General features: G+C 35.5%; 3 protein-coding genes across 3 annotated transcripts in view; 1 reads left to right on the top strand and 2 right to left on the bottom strand.

Annotated features, from left to right (window-relative positions):
• Positions 1–896: 896 nt before the first annotated feature.
• Positions 897–4,636, bottom strand: LOC104823516 (inorganic phosphate transporter 1-4). Its single transcript, XM_010555118.1, has 2 exons — positions 4,555–4,636; positions 897–2,695 (listed from the first exon to the last, which is right to left on the bottom strand). The coding sequence occupies exon 2, from the start codon at positions 2,674–2,676 to the stop codon at positions 1,072–1,074; it is 1,605 nt and encodes a 534-aa protein (XP_010553420.1). The 5' UTR covers positions 2,677–2,695; positions 4,555–4,636; the 3' UTR covers positions 897–1,071.
• A 6,246-nt stretch (positions 4,637–10,882) lies between these two features.
• Positions 10,883–14,642, bottom strand: LOC104823517 (probable serine/threonine-protein kinase abkC). Its single transcript, XM_010555119.1, has 5 exons — positions 14,413–14,642; positions 12,719–14,051; positions 11,768–12,031; positions 11,540–11,695; positions 10,883–11,275 (listed from the first exon to the last, which is right to left on the bottom strand). The coding sequence occupies exons 1-5, from the start codon at positions 14,418–14,420 to the stop codon at positions 11,156–11,158; spliced, it is 1,881 nt and encodes a 626-aa protein (XP_010553421.1). The 5' UTR covers positions 14,421–14,642; the 3' UTR covers positions 10,883–11,155.
• Positions 14,643–15,344: 702 nt separating this feature from the next.
• Positions 15,345–17,846, top strand: part of LOC104823518 (G-type lectin S-receptor-like serine/threonine-protein kinase At1g11410) — a 3,329-nt gene continuing 827 nt past the window's right edge. The window contains exons 1-4 of the mRNA XM_010555120.1: positions 15,345–16,662; positions 16,773–16,895; positions 16,995–17,408; positions 17,499–17,736. Of these exons, the coding sequence (XP_010553422.1) occupies positions 15,360–16,662; positions 16,773–16,895; positions 16,995–17,408; positions 17,499–17,736 (2,078 nt within the window). The 5' untranslated portion in view covers positions 15,345–15,359. The remainder of the gene's footprint in view (positions 16,663–16,772; positions 16,896–16,994; positions 17,409–17,498; positions 17,737–17,846) is intronic.

The raw sequence follows: 17,846 nt of genomic DNA on the forward strand, positions 1-17,846 counted from the left end.
CCCGGGTTAGGGATATCCGGATCTCATGAAGCCAAGAATGAGATAATTTTTTCGTAAAATACGTGATAATGAGCCCGAAATCGGGTTTTCTAAAAAACGGGTACCCCACCCATGTCCACCCCTACTAAAATCTAAATACATCCGAAAAGCTTTTCGAAAATTCGATTTCTTTTTTTTTTAAATAAATATAAAAAATATTTTGATACAATTTTTAGAATCAACGAATCTCGAAAGAAAAACATAGTAATTTAAAAATCTTATATTTACATAAAAAAGTTTTATCATAACTAAGTGTGAGAAGTTTTACATAAGTATTTATCTAAGGAATTAAATAACCTAATGATATTGTTTTGTGGTTGGAGATAATTTATATAAATAAAATATCACAGATACAATTTTTTTTTTTATAATATGCTGATCATGAGGCGTTGTTGTTATTTGTATGCCGATCGTGAGATTGACACATAATTAAAGACTGAAACAATGACATGTTATTCATCATGGGAGCCAATGGCAGTTTATAATATAATGAATATACCAACCAATACCTTTTTTTTTCTCTCTTTGCACAATAATTTTCTGAATGGTATAAATAATTATTTTTCACGAATCAATGTAATAACGCTGGTGATATGATGATTGTTTTGACTTATTTATTACTATTGATTGTTGAAGAATAAATACTTATGTATAAGTCAAACGAGGATAAACCGGTCAATGTAATGTATTATTGTTAAATAATGTTCAATATGAACGAGAACATAGAAGATATCTTGGTGTCTGACCTGGTATAAATTTATTTATTTATTTATTTTTTCATGAATCAATAATAACACTAGATAATTTTATGAATATCTATATCTTGGTCATGCACTTCTTGTAGTTACATGCATGTGGGATTTGTGCATGTAATGAAGTAAGAACTTGATTGAAGATATGAAGTTGAAAACATGAGTACATTAGGATTCACTAGAGAGAGAGAGAGAGAGAGAGAGAGAGAGAGAGAGAGTAAATATAACAAAAACGTAAACATTATCACCTTGATATTGTCGCATCAACGGTGAGACAACTCTATACCGCAGGAACCGTCCTGCTGTTGCCGCCATTGTTGTCGGATTCCTCGTTTTCACCCGACATTTCCTCCAAAGACTTGCCTTTGGATTCAGGGACCAAGAAAGTGAAAAGGATTCCGAGGAAATTAACCACACCCAACACGATGAGAGAGTTCCTCACGCCAATGCCCGGAGGGTACCCAGCATCAGTCTTGGTCTTGTCCGGATTCTGAGCTAAGTACAAGAACCCGAAAGCTCCAACAATGGCTCCTAATTTACCCGAAGCAGCTGAGATTCCGTGGCAGGTCGATCGGAATCTTGCGGGAAAGATCTCCGCCGGAACCACAAAGGTTGTGGCATTCGGCCCGAAGTTGGCGAAGAAGAAGGTCAAAGAATACATGATCACGAATCCGATTCTGTTATCTTTATGAGTCCAGTGGTTGTAAGGTATGGCTAAGGCGAACATGAAGACGGTCATGAAGAAGAAACCCATCAACTGAATCGCGAATCTTCCGATTATGTCGATGAATCCGACCGTGAACCAGTAGCCGGGGACGGTACTGCACAAGGCGATTAGGGTCTGAGCACGTGCGATTCTGAACACTTCTTGGATGGCGTTCATCGTCTGAGCCGGGGGAATCCACCCGATCGCGCTGAAAATATCTTTCTGGAACAAGTTCTGGCTGTAGAAGGCGATGTCGAGCAAGAACCAAGTGGTCGTAGTTCCGAGCAAGTGAAGGCCATGTCGGCGGAGGAATTCTTTGGAGAACAAGGCAAAGGCATTGTTCTTGTCCTGAGAGATCTGTTCGATCTTCTGCTGTTCTGCTTCGATCTCCACTTGCAGAACCCTAGACATGTCCGAAGCTGCTTGCTTAGCGTCTTTCGCGACCAGGGCAGTGTATCGTGCTGTTTCCGGCATTTTCATTCTCCAGTAATACGTCATGGCCGCCGGTAAAGCTCCGACCATCACAATGATTCTCCAGACGTAGTCCGCCTGAGGAACCGTGGACGCGATCGCGTTTACTTCATACGCAGGCGCCGGAAACCGCGATTCAAACGCAGCCGAGATTATGATCGCGAAAATGCCGCCGGCCATGATTCCGAACCCCTGCATGGCGAAAACGGCGGCGATAAACGCACCGCGAGTTTTCTTGTTTGCGTATTCCGACATGATCGTAGCGGACAAAGGGTAATCGCCACCGATGCCGAAACCAAGCCAGAATCGGAAGAAACAGAGTGTGGCCATTACAGACTTTGGCTCGTGTCCGAACGACAAACCTGAGGCAATGGAACAAATGACCATAAGCAACAGTGTCATTCCGTAGACTTTCTTCCTCCCCAGTTTGTCTCCGAGCCATCCGAAAAAGAGCTGACCCGCTAGCGTTCCGCAAAACGCGACGCCATTAACGGCGGCCGAAACGTTGGGCGGTAGCGTTCCGGGCTTCTTGGCGCCGTCGACGTGGTAATAGATACGGCCGAGGAGCTTAGTCACCAGGGAGATGCAGAAGAGATCGTAAGCGTCCGTGAAGAATCCCATTCCCGCGATTATAATCGCTGTGAAGTGATACCACTGCGTTTTGGCCACATCAAGTGCGTTTAGCACTTGCAGTTGATCCCCCGCCATGGATTTTTCTTATTTTCCTCTGCAAACGCAACGAAATGCATACAATACTTAACAAACTGATAATTTTATGTAATTATTCATACACGTATTTACATAAAAGAAAATTTAAAAAAAATAGTTTCCTACAATTTATATTTCACAAAAATTGCCAAAAAAATAGAATAGTTTATGCAACTTTTTATGTAATTGTTCGTACGGAATTATTATCAAGATATACGTGTCATTTAATGCGTAATAGAGGAAAATATCACAAAAAAAGCTACGTAGCCGTACACGTATACGCATTTAATTGGACGAGATTTTTTTAAATGAGGCAAATAAAATTATTTTAAGAGGCCCATCAATTCGGGATCTCAAATGACCGAGAAAATAATTAAATATATATACAATGGGGAAATGACAAATTAAAGGTCGTGATGTAGAAGTCAACAGTTCTATATATTTCTATTATTCAATAAATTTACATCAAAACTCTCTCTCTGGTGGGCCCAGTAGGGTTCCTAGTTTACGTTTTGATTTTTCTAAATGAAAATAACTTCAAATTTTCATTAAAGGGTGCCAGAAAGATTGCAAGAAAAGAGCAAACCGGTCATTTTCATACATGCATTGCATGCATATATATATATATATATAAGCACATATCTTTTCATTTACTTTCTTATACATTTTATTTTATTTAACTTACGTTGACTTGTTTGTGTGAAAACAAAGCCACGAAGACACTGTGGAGACAGGGCGAATTGATTAAAATATTGCAAGACGAAACACATGTAACGACAAATTCGATTTCCATATTGATTAAAATATTAGAAAAGTCTCACTAGAAAAGTCGTCTAGGCGGGAAATTCCGACAACGAAGACGCAATCCAAATTTTTTTTTTTTATAAATAATTTCGAAATCTCTAATCACTCTTTATATAATATATTATTGTATGTGATGATAATTAAGCTTTAGAATAATTTAATAATGATACAGTTAAAAAAGAGTTTAAGGAAAAGGCTTGAGGCCAGCTAAGTTTGGCTATCCGTGTCACGATTTCCATAAATAAGTAAACAACTGGAAGTTAATTTCTGTCATGTTTGAATAAAAAGACTATCAAGTTTGGCCTAATTACTATCACTAAAATAGCAAACCTTTGCGGAATGATTAATAAAATTTAATACGACAAGTATTATAAAATTTTAAACGCATCTTTTCACGTTTGCATGAGAATGCAATTAAGGGGGGAAACTTGCGATTATGGAAAACGAACCATTTTACAGACAATGTATATAAAGATATCGAGAGATTTGTTGCCAATAAAAGTTTTAAAATTCTGATTTGCTTGTATAATTTAAAATTCTTTGTTATCTCTTATGTTATTCTTTTCCTAGATTTGATGTGTTTTTTGTCCCGATAATTCTATTTTTTAGATCCACAACAAATAACAGATGAAAAAAAATCATAACGAGAAACTAATTCACAATGATCCAACACAAGAAACACTCTTACGTAAAAGAATAAAAATAGAAGTTCGATAAAATAATCTAGATCGGTTAAATAATTTTAAACGTAAACGAATTATGCGAAATGATGGCATAATACAATAAATAAATAAACTATTGCTAAAAGGCAAAACAAAGATTGCAGATGCAGAGGGAAAAAATTGGCTGAGAAAAAAATATCATCATACGTATAAAAAAGCTTAAATTCGTCGTTATTTTATTTTCCCTAAGCAATCCCTCGCGCAAGAACGAATCATAATTCGATCACCGGGGGCAAAATAAACAGGTAATCCATGCATAAATTAACACGAAATAATTTAGAATAAAGAAAATATATACATCATTTTTACAAAAAAAAAATATATATATATATATATACATCAATTGACTTACGTGTAGAGAAGACCGAGAAAATATGTTTCTGTTCGTCTCTGTGACTTAAGTGTTGTGTTCTGTCCGAGAGAGAGAGAGAGAGAGAGAGAGAGAGGGGTGTTTGTAAAAAACACAAAATGATTCGAACAGTACATTAATTACGTCGACTTACACGTAGACGAGATCGAGAAACAGCGTTGTCTTGTTCCTTGTCCAAGATTTTTCTTGTCGGAGAGAAAAGAGGGAGTGTTTGTTTCTCGGGAAAATTAGTGTGAGAAAATGAGAGAGAGAATGGTTCTGGACGAAGCGCCGTGAGCGGCTATTTATACGCTGTTTTGCTTCTTTGAAATATTCCTTCCGTCTCTTTGGTATATTCTCTCTGACTTTTCAATTCACACCTCCAGTTGTCTTTCTTCTTCTTTTACCCTTTTTTTTACAGCTATGGTTTTTTTACTGATTTTAGGGTTTTGGTTTTTTTTCACGCTGTCCCCGTTTTTCTGTTAATCAATATTTGGGAAAACTTTTATTTGTTAGATTATAAATATTTTATAGGGCCAATTCATGTGCTGAAACTGTTTATTTTCGTAATATTTTATCAAGAGAATATCATTGAATTTCCTGATCGTAGTGAACTGTCATTTTTTTTTTCTCTATGTGTTTTGAGTGTGCCAGAAATTCTTAACCATATTCGCATAATTACCGCAGAAAAAGGTAAGAAAATTTATATATTAAAAAATATCGATTGGGAGTCTTTAATATTTTTAAACTCTGGATAATCTGATTACTTGAACATTCAGACCCATTATTTTCCTTCTAGCCTAAATTTGGATATATTATACCCAAAAAGATCACGTGGATCTTTATAGAAACATAATTTTTTAGAATATTTTCAGACTTTAACATAATTGTTATAATCATTTATAAGATAGATAATTTTCAAAGGTTTTGAAGATATAATGGTGTTAGAAAATAATACTAAATAGCTATTTGTAGTTTAATATCATAATCAATATAATATATAATTGTTGCTTAATATGAGTAATTGCGTTAATTATTATAGATACCAAATGTGTAAATAAAGGAAAGTATACGAATTAAATAATTATGTAAATATCATAAAATATATTTTTTATGAATGAATTACAAAAATAACAATAAAAATATTACGAATTAGAAAATAGTAGTTCGATTCCGATTTGGTTGATTTTATTAACATATATGGGTTGAATCAAGATCCATTATGTCGTTGTTTATTTTGTAATTCCTGGTTTCTTTTTCATTTAAAAAGTTTGTTACATTTTCGAATTCCTTAACTCATTAGTTTGTATATAATAGCATGTATAAAAATGATTTGTAAATCAAAAATCATCAAAAAATTATTCTAAAACTCTTTTTCTTTTGTTTATCACCTTCTTCGAATTGTTGAAATAATCAAATGTAGTAATCGTAAAATATAATATTGATGCAATAAGTTTTTGAAATAAAAATATTCAGAGAAAACTAATTTATAAAATTTCTTCAGATGCATAAATGATATACTTTTTATTAACTACAAACAAATTCAAATAAACTTTGTCTTTCTCAAATTGCCCAAAACAAATCTTATAACATTTTAAAAACTTTCATAAAACCTATCAAGAATCTATAAATCTACGAAAGAAAATCAAAGCTTGAAATTTAGAAAGACAAACAAAAATGAATCGTTTTTTACTTTCTTAACTCTATTTTTCAAAAACCATCAGATATTTAATAAGTATAACGTCGTTTTTTACACATAAAATTAAAGATATTTCTTTTTGTTTTTCTTATATTGCAGCAGTTTTTCTTTTCGCAATTAGGGTTTGAACGGGGTACGCTTTGAAGTGTTAACTGCAAAAAAGAATCTTTCTTATATAACGGGTCTACATATATTTTGTACATATTTTAAATGTGCCGAGAATTTTTAACCATATCCGTTTTCAGATGATGTTTATAGAACTATAATTTTTTAGAATATTTTTAGACACTAACATAATTATTTATAATTATTTATAAGATAGATAATTTTCAAAGGTTTTGATGGTATAATGGTGTTAGAAAAGAATACAAATAATTGTAGTTTAATATCATAATCAATATAGTATATAATTTCTGTTTAATATGAATAATTGTTTTCAATTATCAATTATCATAGAAGTATAAATAAAGAAAAATATATGAATAAATCATTATATAGATATCATAGTTTTCTATTTTGTTACAAGTAAAATATAAAATAACAAAAGATATTATTGATGGTGGTTTCTAGGTTAAACCTATAGAAAATCTATAAATATATATTTTTTATAAAATAAACTATTCTTACGTTCTATCTTAAAAGACTTACACCGGCAATATATTATATTCGTAATGGTACTCTATATTTTTAAATGGTAAATATATTTGTATAATTGAGATTTAAATTGAAGATTTTTATTTTAAAAAATATCGAAAAACTGATGAAATTTAGTGAGATCTAGATTTTTTATCAATTTATTTTAATATATTAGAATTTTTAAAACTATTTTTTTATTTATAATTACTGATTAAATTACATGAGAAGTGGAAAAGAAACCCGATATAAAGTAAAAATTAATTAAGAGATTTAATGTTTTTAATTGAAATAAGATAACCTTAGTAGTATTGTCAATCTTTAAATTTGTATATGTTATATAAAAAACATTGGATCTCCATTATAGTGATATTTATAAAAAATATACCTTTTACCAATATTCTACCTAATATTGTCTAGTTTGTCCCATTCTTGCATGACTATTTTTTAAGTTAGATATTTTTTTTTAGTTTTTTTACCATAAAATAGACAATATATAATCATCCAATATCTCTAAATGATTATGAATCATAATATAACTTAAAGTCGTTACAAATAAACAATATCTTCAATAGGAACAGTAATTTATTTTTATTTTTATAAGAACCGATATCGAATACTTTTTTGAAAAAAATGATATAATATCACAAATTTAATCAAAATTTTGGAAAATGATTTTTTAACTCTCATATAAAACATGAAATTGTCCATAATTTGGAAGTTAATTATGGGGTCATTATTAATTTTCAAAATTTGGAATGCAAACATGAGTTAATATCAAAATTTCAGAAGTTCATATTCTATCTTAAAATTGGTGAATTATTTGAAGCGCCTTGACCTGCATGGGGTTTGACCTCCTCTGATCAACTTGACGAGTAGATAAGGATGTCTTGCTTGACTCGTTAAGCTCACGTGTCGATAAATTATTGCTTGTGAGCGTTGACTTGTATCTTCGTAATTCAAACAGATTGGGTTACATGTAATCGACGTCTATTTAATTATTTATTAGATCAAAGGGTTACAACTCAATCAAGTTTTACCGATATAGTATCATTCCATAGGTCTACTATTCTATTTATATTTATTGGAATTCTCTGAATTCATAAATCAAACTTTAACTCGTAAATCATGCTAATAAATTCAAAATGAATAATAATAATAAAAAATTAGCTGTATGACTAATAAAATTCAAAATGACCATAATTCCGAAGAATTACATGTACAGATCCCAAGTGTAAAGAGAACTACAAGTCACATGTTGGAGCATTAATATGAAAAAAAAATGTAAATGAGTGAAATAGATCTTTGCACGTTCGAGTTTATTTTCTAAATGTATACCACACAGTGTTACACTAAACGAAAAATTACATGTGGGATTGTGTAGAGGATTTCGTCAGTATAGTACAAATCATAGCGGTTTGATCTGGTCTCCTATTGGTATAAGGTTAGATTGGACTCTCTTAATTAACAGAAATTGTTATTTTGTAGAAATAAATAAATAAAAATTATGGATAATCAAGTATGTTTTAATGTCGATATATTATTTTGGTTGCTCCTTTGAATCTGGGCATATAGGGTGTTAATCGGGTCTAAATAATCAAATACGAAATCCAATATAAACTCAACTCGAAAACCCGAAAATTTTCGGATAGAGATTTTTAGCCCCAAAACCTGCTATTTTTCGGGGTGGATTAGACCGGACTTCGGACCAAAGTTGACGGTCTATATGATGTGGGTAGGATGGTGGATACAAATAATGTTATGATATGCATCGCATTAGGAAAATATTATTTGACCGTTTATCGTGATTATTGGTAAATGTTATATTCTCCCTGTAGTAATAAATTTTAAAATTAAAATTTATAAATAATTCAGGAAGTGTTCACTTCTTTAATCTGGCTTGGCAGTAGTCCAATTCAAAAGGCCGAAATGATCCCATGAAAAGGGTCAACCAACCATAGAAGAGTTTTGGTTGTATGTATGTATATTGAGATATTTAACTTTCAAACGTTAGGTACAACCAAACTATATTGAATGATTTGTAACCCTTTTTTTAAAAATGTTCTAAATGTCTCTTTTTTTATTAGTCAAGCAATTGTTGGCTAATGCATCAACATCATTTGACAATATATGCTGTAATTCATGCCAATATATATATATATATATATATATATATATATATATATATTGATTGGTGAAGGTCTATGATAATGATGACAATTGAAAAATAGCTTTTCATGAAAAAAAATATTATCCAATTGGATTCAAAATAGTTCACTGTATAAAAATTGAATAAAATATTCTCAAATAAATACACAATTCTCGTGATTATAAAGAAATAGTTTATGTACTCTTCTGTTGAACAACAAACCGAATTATATAAATGAAAGTAAACCAGACTAAACCGAAGTATTCAACATCTAATAATATGTACAAACCTTTATAAACTATATATATATATATATTGAAATTTAATCATTGTCCAACTATAATTATCGTGGTAAAGCTATTATAGTACATCATAAGTTTTTTAATCATCCATGACATACACGTGATGTCATGCATACTCACTAGGCCGAATAAAGGGTATGTTACGTGAAAATCCGATTCGTGATTTTTTAGGTATACTAATGGCCGAAGAGCCAAGTTGAAGATGACATAATCTTTTTTATTACTTTTTTAGAAGATCATATGATAATATAACAATTCGTAAAAAAAGCTAAAAAAATCTATAAATTTTAAAATTTTTAAAATAAATATACAGATTTTTCCTAATTTCTATATTAAATCCTAATTTTTTTACAAATAATAAAATTAAATCATAAATTTTTAAACAATTTTTAAAAACAATTTTTGTGAATCGTTTAAAAATTCAGGTTTTGAATAGAAATTAAGAAGATTTTACATGTTTTTTAGAAATTTTAAATTCATATATTTTTTTTCAGAAATGTTTTATAAGTTAATGCAGTAATATACAATTTCTCTTACTTTTTATTTTTCTGAGTCCTTGACCCTTTAAAAATTAAGGAATGATCAAAGTCTTCTCGTTGCATGGACCCATTTTTGTAAATTCTTAGAATGTGACCAATCTATACGTAATCTACGATAGTGAGAGGATTGTCTTAAAAGTCTACATAATTGAAGTATATGCAATTAAAAGATGTGGACTTTGTAAAGACAAAATATCCAAAATACCTTATTTTTGCTAAACGTATTTCTGCATATAACATCTTCCAGATATGTCCATGTGACCAGAATAACTGTACGGTCACATGATCACATTGGTTACAACGTTAAAATTTTGATGATTTCAATGTAAGCTGTAACTATAGTGATTGGTGTAATCACCATAAATTTAACGTTATAACCAATGTGACCATCATGTGATCATACAGTTATTTTGATCATATAATCATATGTGAAAGAGGGTATGGACAGAAGTAGTTTTAGCAAAATGATGATATTTTGGATAATGTCCTTGTGTAAATCCAGAAGTCATTTATTAAAAACTTCATATGACATATTTTCGAAATCACGTATACCACAATTAAATTGTACACCTTCTATCCAACCGCGGTTTGAATATGGGATTTGGGACAGAGGTGTTCCTACTTTTTCAAGAAAATGCTATAAAACGCAATCGCAATGCGGACAAAATACTGCGGTTTGAACATTAACGATTAGCTGCGGCTGAGCCAATCGGCTTTGCAATCACGGCAATCGCGTTGTGGCCAACCACACCCCAAGTCCACGACAGTATCTGGCATTGGTACATCGTCCATGTACAAGAATCTCGCAACATACAACAAAAGTACATATTCTCGCCTCCATAGACGGTCGAATCCAATATCCACGGCTTGCTCAATATTGTCACCCCCGGCTCTCCTGTAAATGACGGGGGAGATCACACACTCTCTGCCCATGATTCCTCACTTACATAGACCAATATATCTCTTTGTTGCGTGACCAAGCAAAAAACCATTGGTAGAAGAATGATGATGATGATGATGATGATGATGATGATTTTCCAACACAAAACATGAATATATCAACATTTTAATCAATCAATCATTCCTCTGGTGGCTTTGTCTTTTGAACTCAGAGAACATAAAACCCCCTAAAATACAATTCTATAGTTGGAAACTTGACCAAAATTCCCAGACCCAAAAACATGGCACCTCCTTTTCATCTAAAGATGAAGTAACTCTTTCTTACTTCTAAATTCTAATCACAAGCAAATGGGATGAAAGGATTGGAATCTTTCTTCTTCTTTTATGGTGCCATCAGACCATCGATCGTGTATGATAGAGACTTCGCCCAGTCGGTTTTAAGCACCATAGTTTGCAGTGTGTGCATCACATCATATCCTGGATCGAGTTTCCGTTGCCATCCCTACATTTATACCGATCCTCAATGTTATCAGATCCAAGCATATCTTACAGTATGCAGAGTTCACAGCTTAAGAAACAAAAAACACACAACATCGTCATGTACAGTTACCAAACAGTTTCATAGGCAAGCCTCTAGCTTCCTGTTTTAGCTAACATTTTCGAGTTTTGGTTCCATGTCTTCAGGAATGAGAATCAGTGAAGATTTCTGCTAATAAACATTGTGAAATAAATGACGTAAAAAAGGAACAAAATAATAGTAACCCACCTCGAGAACTAATGTCGTGACCATTACAGTGCACACGTTCCCGTCAATGTTAACTCTATACCGCCTTACTTTCTCGAGCAATTCATGCATGCAATCAGCTGGATGAACTAAATCTCCCTCTGGTGTTCCCCAGAATTTGAATGCCTCCTCTACTTCCTACAAAGCATATATGTACTTTAACCGATTTCAGGGGACCATTTATTTTTATGCTTGTGTCTGACATATTACCTCAGTGAAAGCTTGCGGGTTCGGGCAAGACTGTTGTTTTGATAATCTAAGTGTGCACTCAGCAGCGGTCCGACCATCCCTACGTGCAACCGCCTTGAAAAACTCAAGCAAGTTTTCTCGGTCATTCCTCGAGAGTTCAGCAGTCATTCCCACATCGAGGAAAACGACATGGGGCTTCTTCGATTTGAAAAAGCCCCCACGAGAAGCTTTCTTCCGCACGAGGATATTTCCAGGGTGCATGTCAGCATGAATAAAGTTGTCCACCTGAATTCCGAATATATTTATGAATTAGAGGGTGAAACTAAAATATTTCAAGTTCAAGCAGGCTAAAAGAACAACAAGAATTTTTATAGAAGTCGCCCTCTCCCTACCAATGCTTGAGGGCCAATAAGGAGCTTCAGCTACTCAGGAAGTATGAGTGTAATACTGTAATATAAGATTAAGCTTTAAGCCGTTATACCGAGAACAAAGAATACTGTTATTTCAGTTATTAATATGTGCATTTGTTCAAAATAAAGAATCAAGATTTTCTAATAACGAAGAATCAGTCTCATGACTCTCATGTAAAGGCTACTAAGTTAACAATGCAACGCAAGTATTACACTCAAGCAACAGAGGCAATACCAGGAGCATCTTCAGAAGTGCATGAGTCCCAATGTGAGCCAGCCTAGTCTTGATCTGCTCATGGCCTTCCGTGTCATCAACGTAACGAGAAACACTTTCTGTTCAGCTGTCATTCCCACATCAAGGAAAACGATGTGGGGCTTCTTTGATTTGAAAAGGCCTCCACGAGAATTCTTCTTCCGCACAAGTATATTTCCCGGGTGCATATCAGCGTGAATAAAGTTGTCCACCTGAATTTCAAGATACAGAAGCTGTTATACCGAGGCAAAAGATATGAGAATTGCATCTATCAAGAAACATAATTGTCTAATAACACGATTATAATACCAGGAGCATCTTCAGAAGGGCATGAGTCCCAATATGAGCAAGTCTAGCCTTGATCTGTTCATGACCTTCTTCCATGTCATCAACGTAACGTGACACGCTTTCTCCTTGCTCATAAGTCTCAACCAGAACAGCGGGATGTACCAGAGGATATACGGGCTTTGGAAAAGAGACATCTTTCCATTTGCGGAAGTTATATATAAACCGACTCAAATGGGAAGCTTCCCTTGCGAGATCAACTTGGGACAACATGAAAACTGCAAACTGTTGAACACTCTCATCCAATCTCAACCACTTCAATGCCGGAACAAGATTAGATATCTTCGCAACCATATTGATTATCTCGAAATCTCTCCTAATTGATTCACCAACACCAGGATGTCGAACTTTAACGGCAACCACATTGGGCTTAGACTTTTGTCCTGGATACTGAAACCTCAAGGAAGCTCGATGAACTTGGGCAATACTCCCAGATGCCACTGGGGCCTCTTCGAAATCCTCAAATATCTCAGAAAGTTTACGACCAAATGCCCTTTCGATAGTTTTCTTTGTGTAGGCATAGCTGTGCTCGGGAGCTTTACTGTGAAGCTTTGAGAGCTGCGAACACAAATCCCTTGGAAAGAGATCTGGACGGGTGGCTGCCCATTGACCCCATTTAATGAAAGCAGGACCTGCTCTTTCCAAAGTACGATGAACGATCTCAAGCCATAGTCTCCTAAAGCGAGGCCCACAGATGTCGGCAAAGGGTGCCAGCATTATACTCGGAGAAAACAAAACAGATAAATAGAGCGCCCTTGCAAGCAGAATAATGCCCTCTACTACCGAAAGTAGTAGAGAAGTCAGATAGATAGGCCCATTCTTTGCACTCATATACATAGGGTAATGATCTACGACTGGACCAGTAGCTCCTTGCGCCCATGCTACTTGTCCACATGTAACAGCAAAGATACCAGGGACCAACAAATGTGAACGGGTCAGCGACAAGCTGACCGCTTGGGCAATCGTGCTTATACGAGGCCAACTCCAACAGCTTGTAGAATACTTACGATGAAGCCTTTTCCAAGCAACTTGGGCATGATGTGTAACTACATTGCTTGAAGAGGCAAGCGAATAACTTCGCGAGAGAATACTGCTAGAAAAACCTCTTTTCGCATCACGCAGGGAGAATGGGCTATGCCCATTAAACGCAAGTCTAGACTGCGTGCAAATTCTGAATTGGGGCAACCTTAGAGCAACCGTAACAACTGTTCTATAGCTCCTCGAATCTGGAACTCTGTTTTTCTGGTTCGAGATATGCGATGTTGTGTGTCGGTTAACAGCTCGAAAGGTCAAAAATCTGCAAAGCAGGCAAGGAAACAAGAAATTAGCTTTTACTAGGACGGCGAAAGAAACAATTCATCTTGCAACAAAAGTCTCGCTGAGGGTCCGATCGGCGAATGGAAACATCATTGAGATTATACAAATCATGAAATCTTCCAAATTTAACAAACAAATAGACATACGCTTGGATTTTTTTAAAACCCTGGAATCAGAATCTGTCTCCGAGGAAACGGGAGGACAGAAACTCGATCTGAATCCGCGACAAAGCACGGAAAAACGGAAACCCAGATTGAGAGAAACGAAACCCTAGTGAACATGAAATAGAATCCGACACATGATCAACGAAAAAAAACATGAACGGACGCAAAAGAACGAACCTTGACATGGCGGCGACAAACGTGCAAACGCGTGTTGGGTATGGATCTCTACAACGAAAAAATTGAGGAACATCTTCTCATTGACTTTGGCTTTGTGGTGGGCTAAGAGCAATGGAAAACTCGTCGTCGTTTTTCCCGGGGCTTTTTCAAGGTTAATAGCTCCCGAAGAAACCTAAACGCAGAGAACGAAACGAGAGAGAGAGAGAGAGAGAGAGAGAGAGAGAGAGAGAGAGAGTCAGCGAATTTGGAGTTTGGTTTCAGCCAACACAGGTATTTAAGTCTCTTGGGCTTTAAAACCCAAAACTATAATTTTGTCGGCCCAAAATTGTATTTTATGATTATTTTAAATAGAAAAAAAATCGATCTTCTTGTAAACTAAACTTGTTCCTAGTATTTTTTTTTTGGTCTTCTAGGAATGTGTTACTCCTAAAGTTCTAGAAAATATTTATTCCATATTGGACTAAGTTTTATTATATATAATTATTGTAATGTTCGTATAAATATGTGTAATTTTGGAATGTTTTTGAACTATTGGAACGCCTCTCAAACTCTTTTACTCACAAATTTGACATGTTCGAACATGAATCTCGATTACTCAATTACATCAACGATTATATCTATTTCTTACAATGGATGTTATAATGAATCGATCGTATAAAATAAGAAAAAAAAAACGAATAATTGGATTTAAGCACCGTCTCCTTTTCATACGCTCCATGTCGTAATAAAATTGGTGAACCAAAGGTTACGTATTCTGAAAATTCAACATGGAAAAAAAACAAAGGAACGGTCTCTATAACTGTACTGAAAGATGTGATCGATTTCTTCCCAACAGCTAATTACAGACACAACAGGAGCTTTCGCAGTTAATGCTTCAGGACCCTCGTGCAGTTACTAATCCCAACTGCTTGAGTTTCGGTCAGATTTTTCAGAACAAAAATCCAACCATGGATCTGCAGAAAATGTTGCCTCTTGTCAAGATACTTCTCATCTTCTTCATCGGTTCTTGCAGCTCAAGCGATGACGCAATCCTCAGATCAAAGCCCTTGAGAGACGGCGACATCGTCTACTCAAAAGGGAGGAAATTCGCCTTTGGATTCTTCAGCCTGGGGAACTCGAAAAGACGGTATGTCGGGATTTGGTATGCTCAAGTTTCAGAGCAAACCATTGTTTGGGTTGCAAACAGAGACCATCCAATTGATGATACATCAGGAGTTGTCAGACTCAGCAGCGGAGGAAATCTCTGTGTATATGCAAGAATCGATGGAACAGAACCTGTTTGGTCCACGGACGTTTCGGATACTGTCTCAGGACAAGCTCTTGTTGCTTACCTTACTGATTTAGGCAACCTTGTTTTGGTTGATCCTGTCACCAAAAATGTTTTCTGGCAGAGTTTTGATTATCCTACAAACACTATGCTTCCGTTTTTGAAACTCGGGTTTACACAAAAAGACGGTAAGGATAGGTCTCTAACCTCATGGAAATCTCCTGATGATCCGGGTTCCGGAAACTTCTCGTATCGGATAACCCGAAATGGGTTTCCACAGTTGATTTTGTACAATGGGTTAACCCCGTTGTGGCGAACCGGGACCTGGACAGGGCAGAGATGGAGCGGTGTACCCGAGATGACAAACAGATTCATCTTTAACGTTACCTTTGTGAATAACCTGAGTGAAACATCAATCGTGTATGGTGTGATAGATCCGTCAATCATTACAAGAATGGTTATAAACGAGACTGGAACCCAGCAAAGGTTCACATGGAATGGAAGGGAGAAGAAGTGGATCGGGTTTTGGTCCGCCCCGAAAGAGCAATGCGATTATTACGCTCATTGTGGACTCAATGGTTACTGTGATCCCACGAGTTCAGACATGTTTGAGTGCAAATGCTTGCCGGGGTTTGAGCCAAAGTCACCTCGTGATTGGTTCTTAAGGGATGCTTCCAGTGGATGCCTGAAGAAAAACACGTCTCAAAACCCTGGAATGTGTCGGGGTAGAGAAGGGTTTGCGAAGTTAGAGCATGTGAAGATTCCCGACACATGTTTTGCGAGAGTGGATCTGAATATAACATTGAAGGAATGTAAAGCAAAGTGTTTGAAGAACTGTTCTTGCGTTGCGTACGCAAGTGCATACCACGAGATAGAAGGTGCTACTACAGGTTGCTTGACATGGCATGGAGGCATGCTTGATACGAGGATTTACGTTAACTCGGGACAAGATTTCTACGTACGTGTAGACGCGGATGAGTTAGGTATATATACATATACAAACAAACACACACACACACACACATATATATATATATGTATTTGTTTCTTTACATAGAATTCTAATTGATATATGTATGCTTTTCTGTTTCAGCAAGGTGGAACAAGAAAACAACGTTAGGGAAAAGGAGAGTGATCTCAGCTCTACTCAGTTCGGTTGCCGCGATACTCTTACTAAGCGGACTTATGCTCTGTTTCGTAATAATGAAGCGAAGAGGTGACCGAATCTCGGGATCGTTTAAGTTTCTTTCTGTTTGTTTCTGTTTACAAGTAATATGTGCAGAGTTTCCAACTTTGAACCATTTATAACTTGCAGAGTCTAAAAGGCGAAGCATAACTTCGATAGCTTTTACAGAGAGTTCTTTAAATCTCGAAGATTCTTTCAGCGAAGAACAGTTTGACGAAAAGGGACGAAAGCGGGATTTACCTTCCTTCGAGCTTAACATAGTTGCTTCAGCAACAAAGAACTTCTCTTCTGATAACAAACTCGGAGAAGGCGGTTTCGGGTCTGTCTACAAGGGGTTATTACACAATGGAACAGAGATAGCGGTGAAGAGGTTGTCGAGGAACTCAGGGCAAGGAGTAGAAGAGTTCATGAATGAGGTGAAGCTGATATCGAAGTTGCAACACCGAAATCTCGTGAGGATTTTCGGGTGTTGTGTCGAGGCGGAAGAGAAGATGTTGATTTATGAGTACTTACCGAACAAGAGTTTGGACTATTTCATTTTCAGTACGTTTTCACATCATCAATATCCGTTTAATACAGCTCTAATGAATCTATCTCTAGAACATGGATTATAGTTCTGGTTTTTTCGTGTAGATGAGGAAAGAAGATCAATGCTGGATTGGCGAAAACGGGTGGAAATAATCCGAGGGGTCGCTCGGGGAATCTTGTATCTTCATCAGGATTCAAGGCTTAGAATCATCCATAGAGATCTCAAGGCGAGCAACGTTCTCCTCGACAACGAAATGAACCCGAAAATCGCTGATTTCGGCATGGCCAGGATTTTCGGAGGCAACCAAATAGAAGGCAGCACGAAGCGTGTCGTAGGGACATAGTGAGTTCACCCCCTCCCAACACTTTCCGAATCTGGCATATATTAACAAAGGTTTTAATGTTGCTATCTCGTCTTCCGATGACAAAATCTCCTTTTACTAGAAAAGGAGA

The sequence above is a fragment of the Tarenaya hassleriana genome, unplaced genomic scaffold, assembly GCF_000463585.1.
Source record: "Tarenaya hassleriana unplaced genomic scaffold, ASM46358v1 Cleome4, whole genome shotgun sequence".
Classification (NCBI taxonomy): Eukaryota; Viridiplantae; Streptophyta; class Magnoliopsida; order Brassicales; family Cleomaceae; genus Tarenaya; species Tarenaya hassleriana.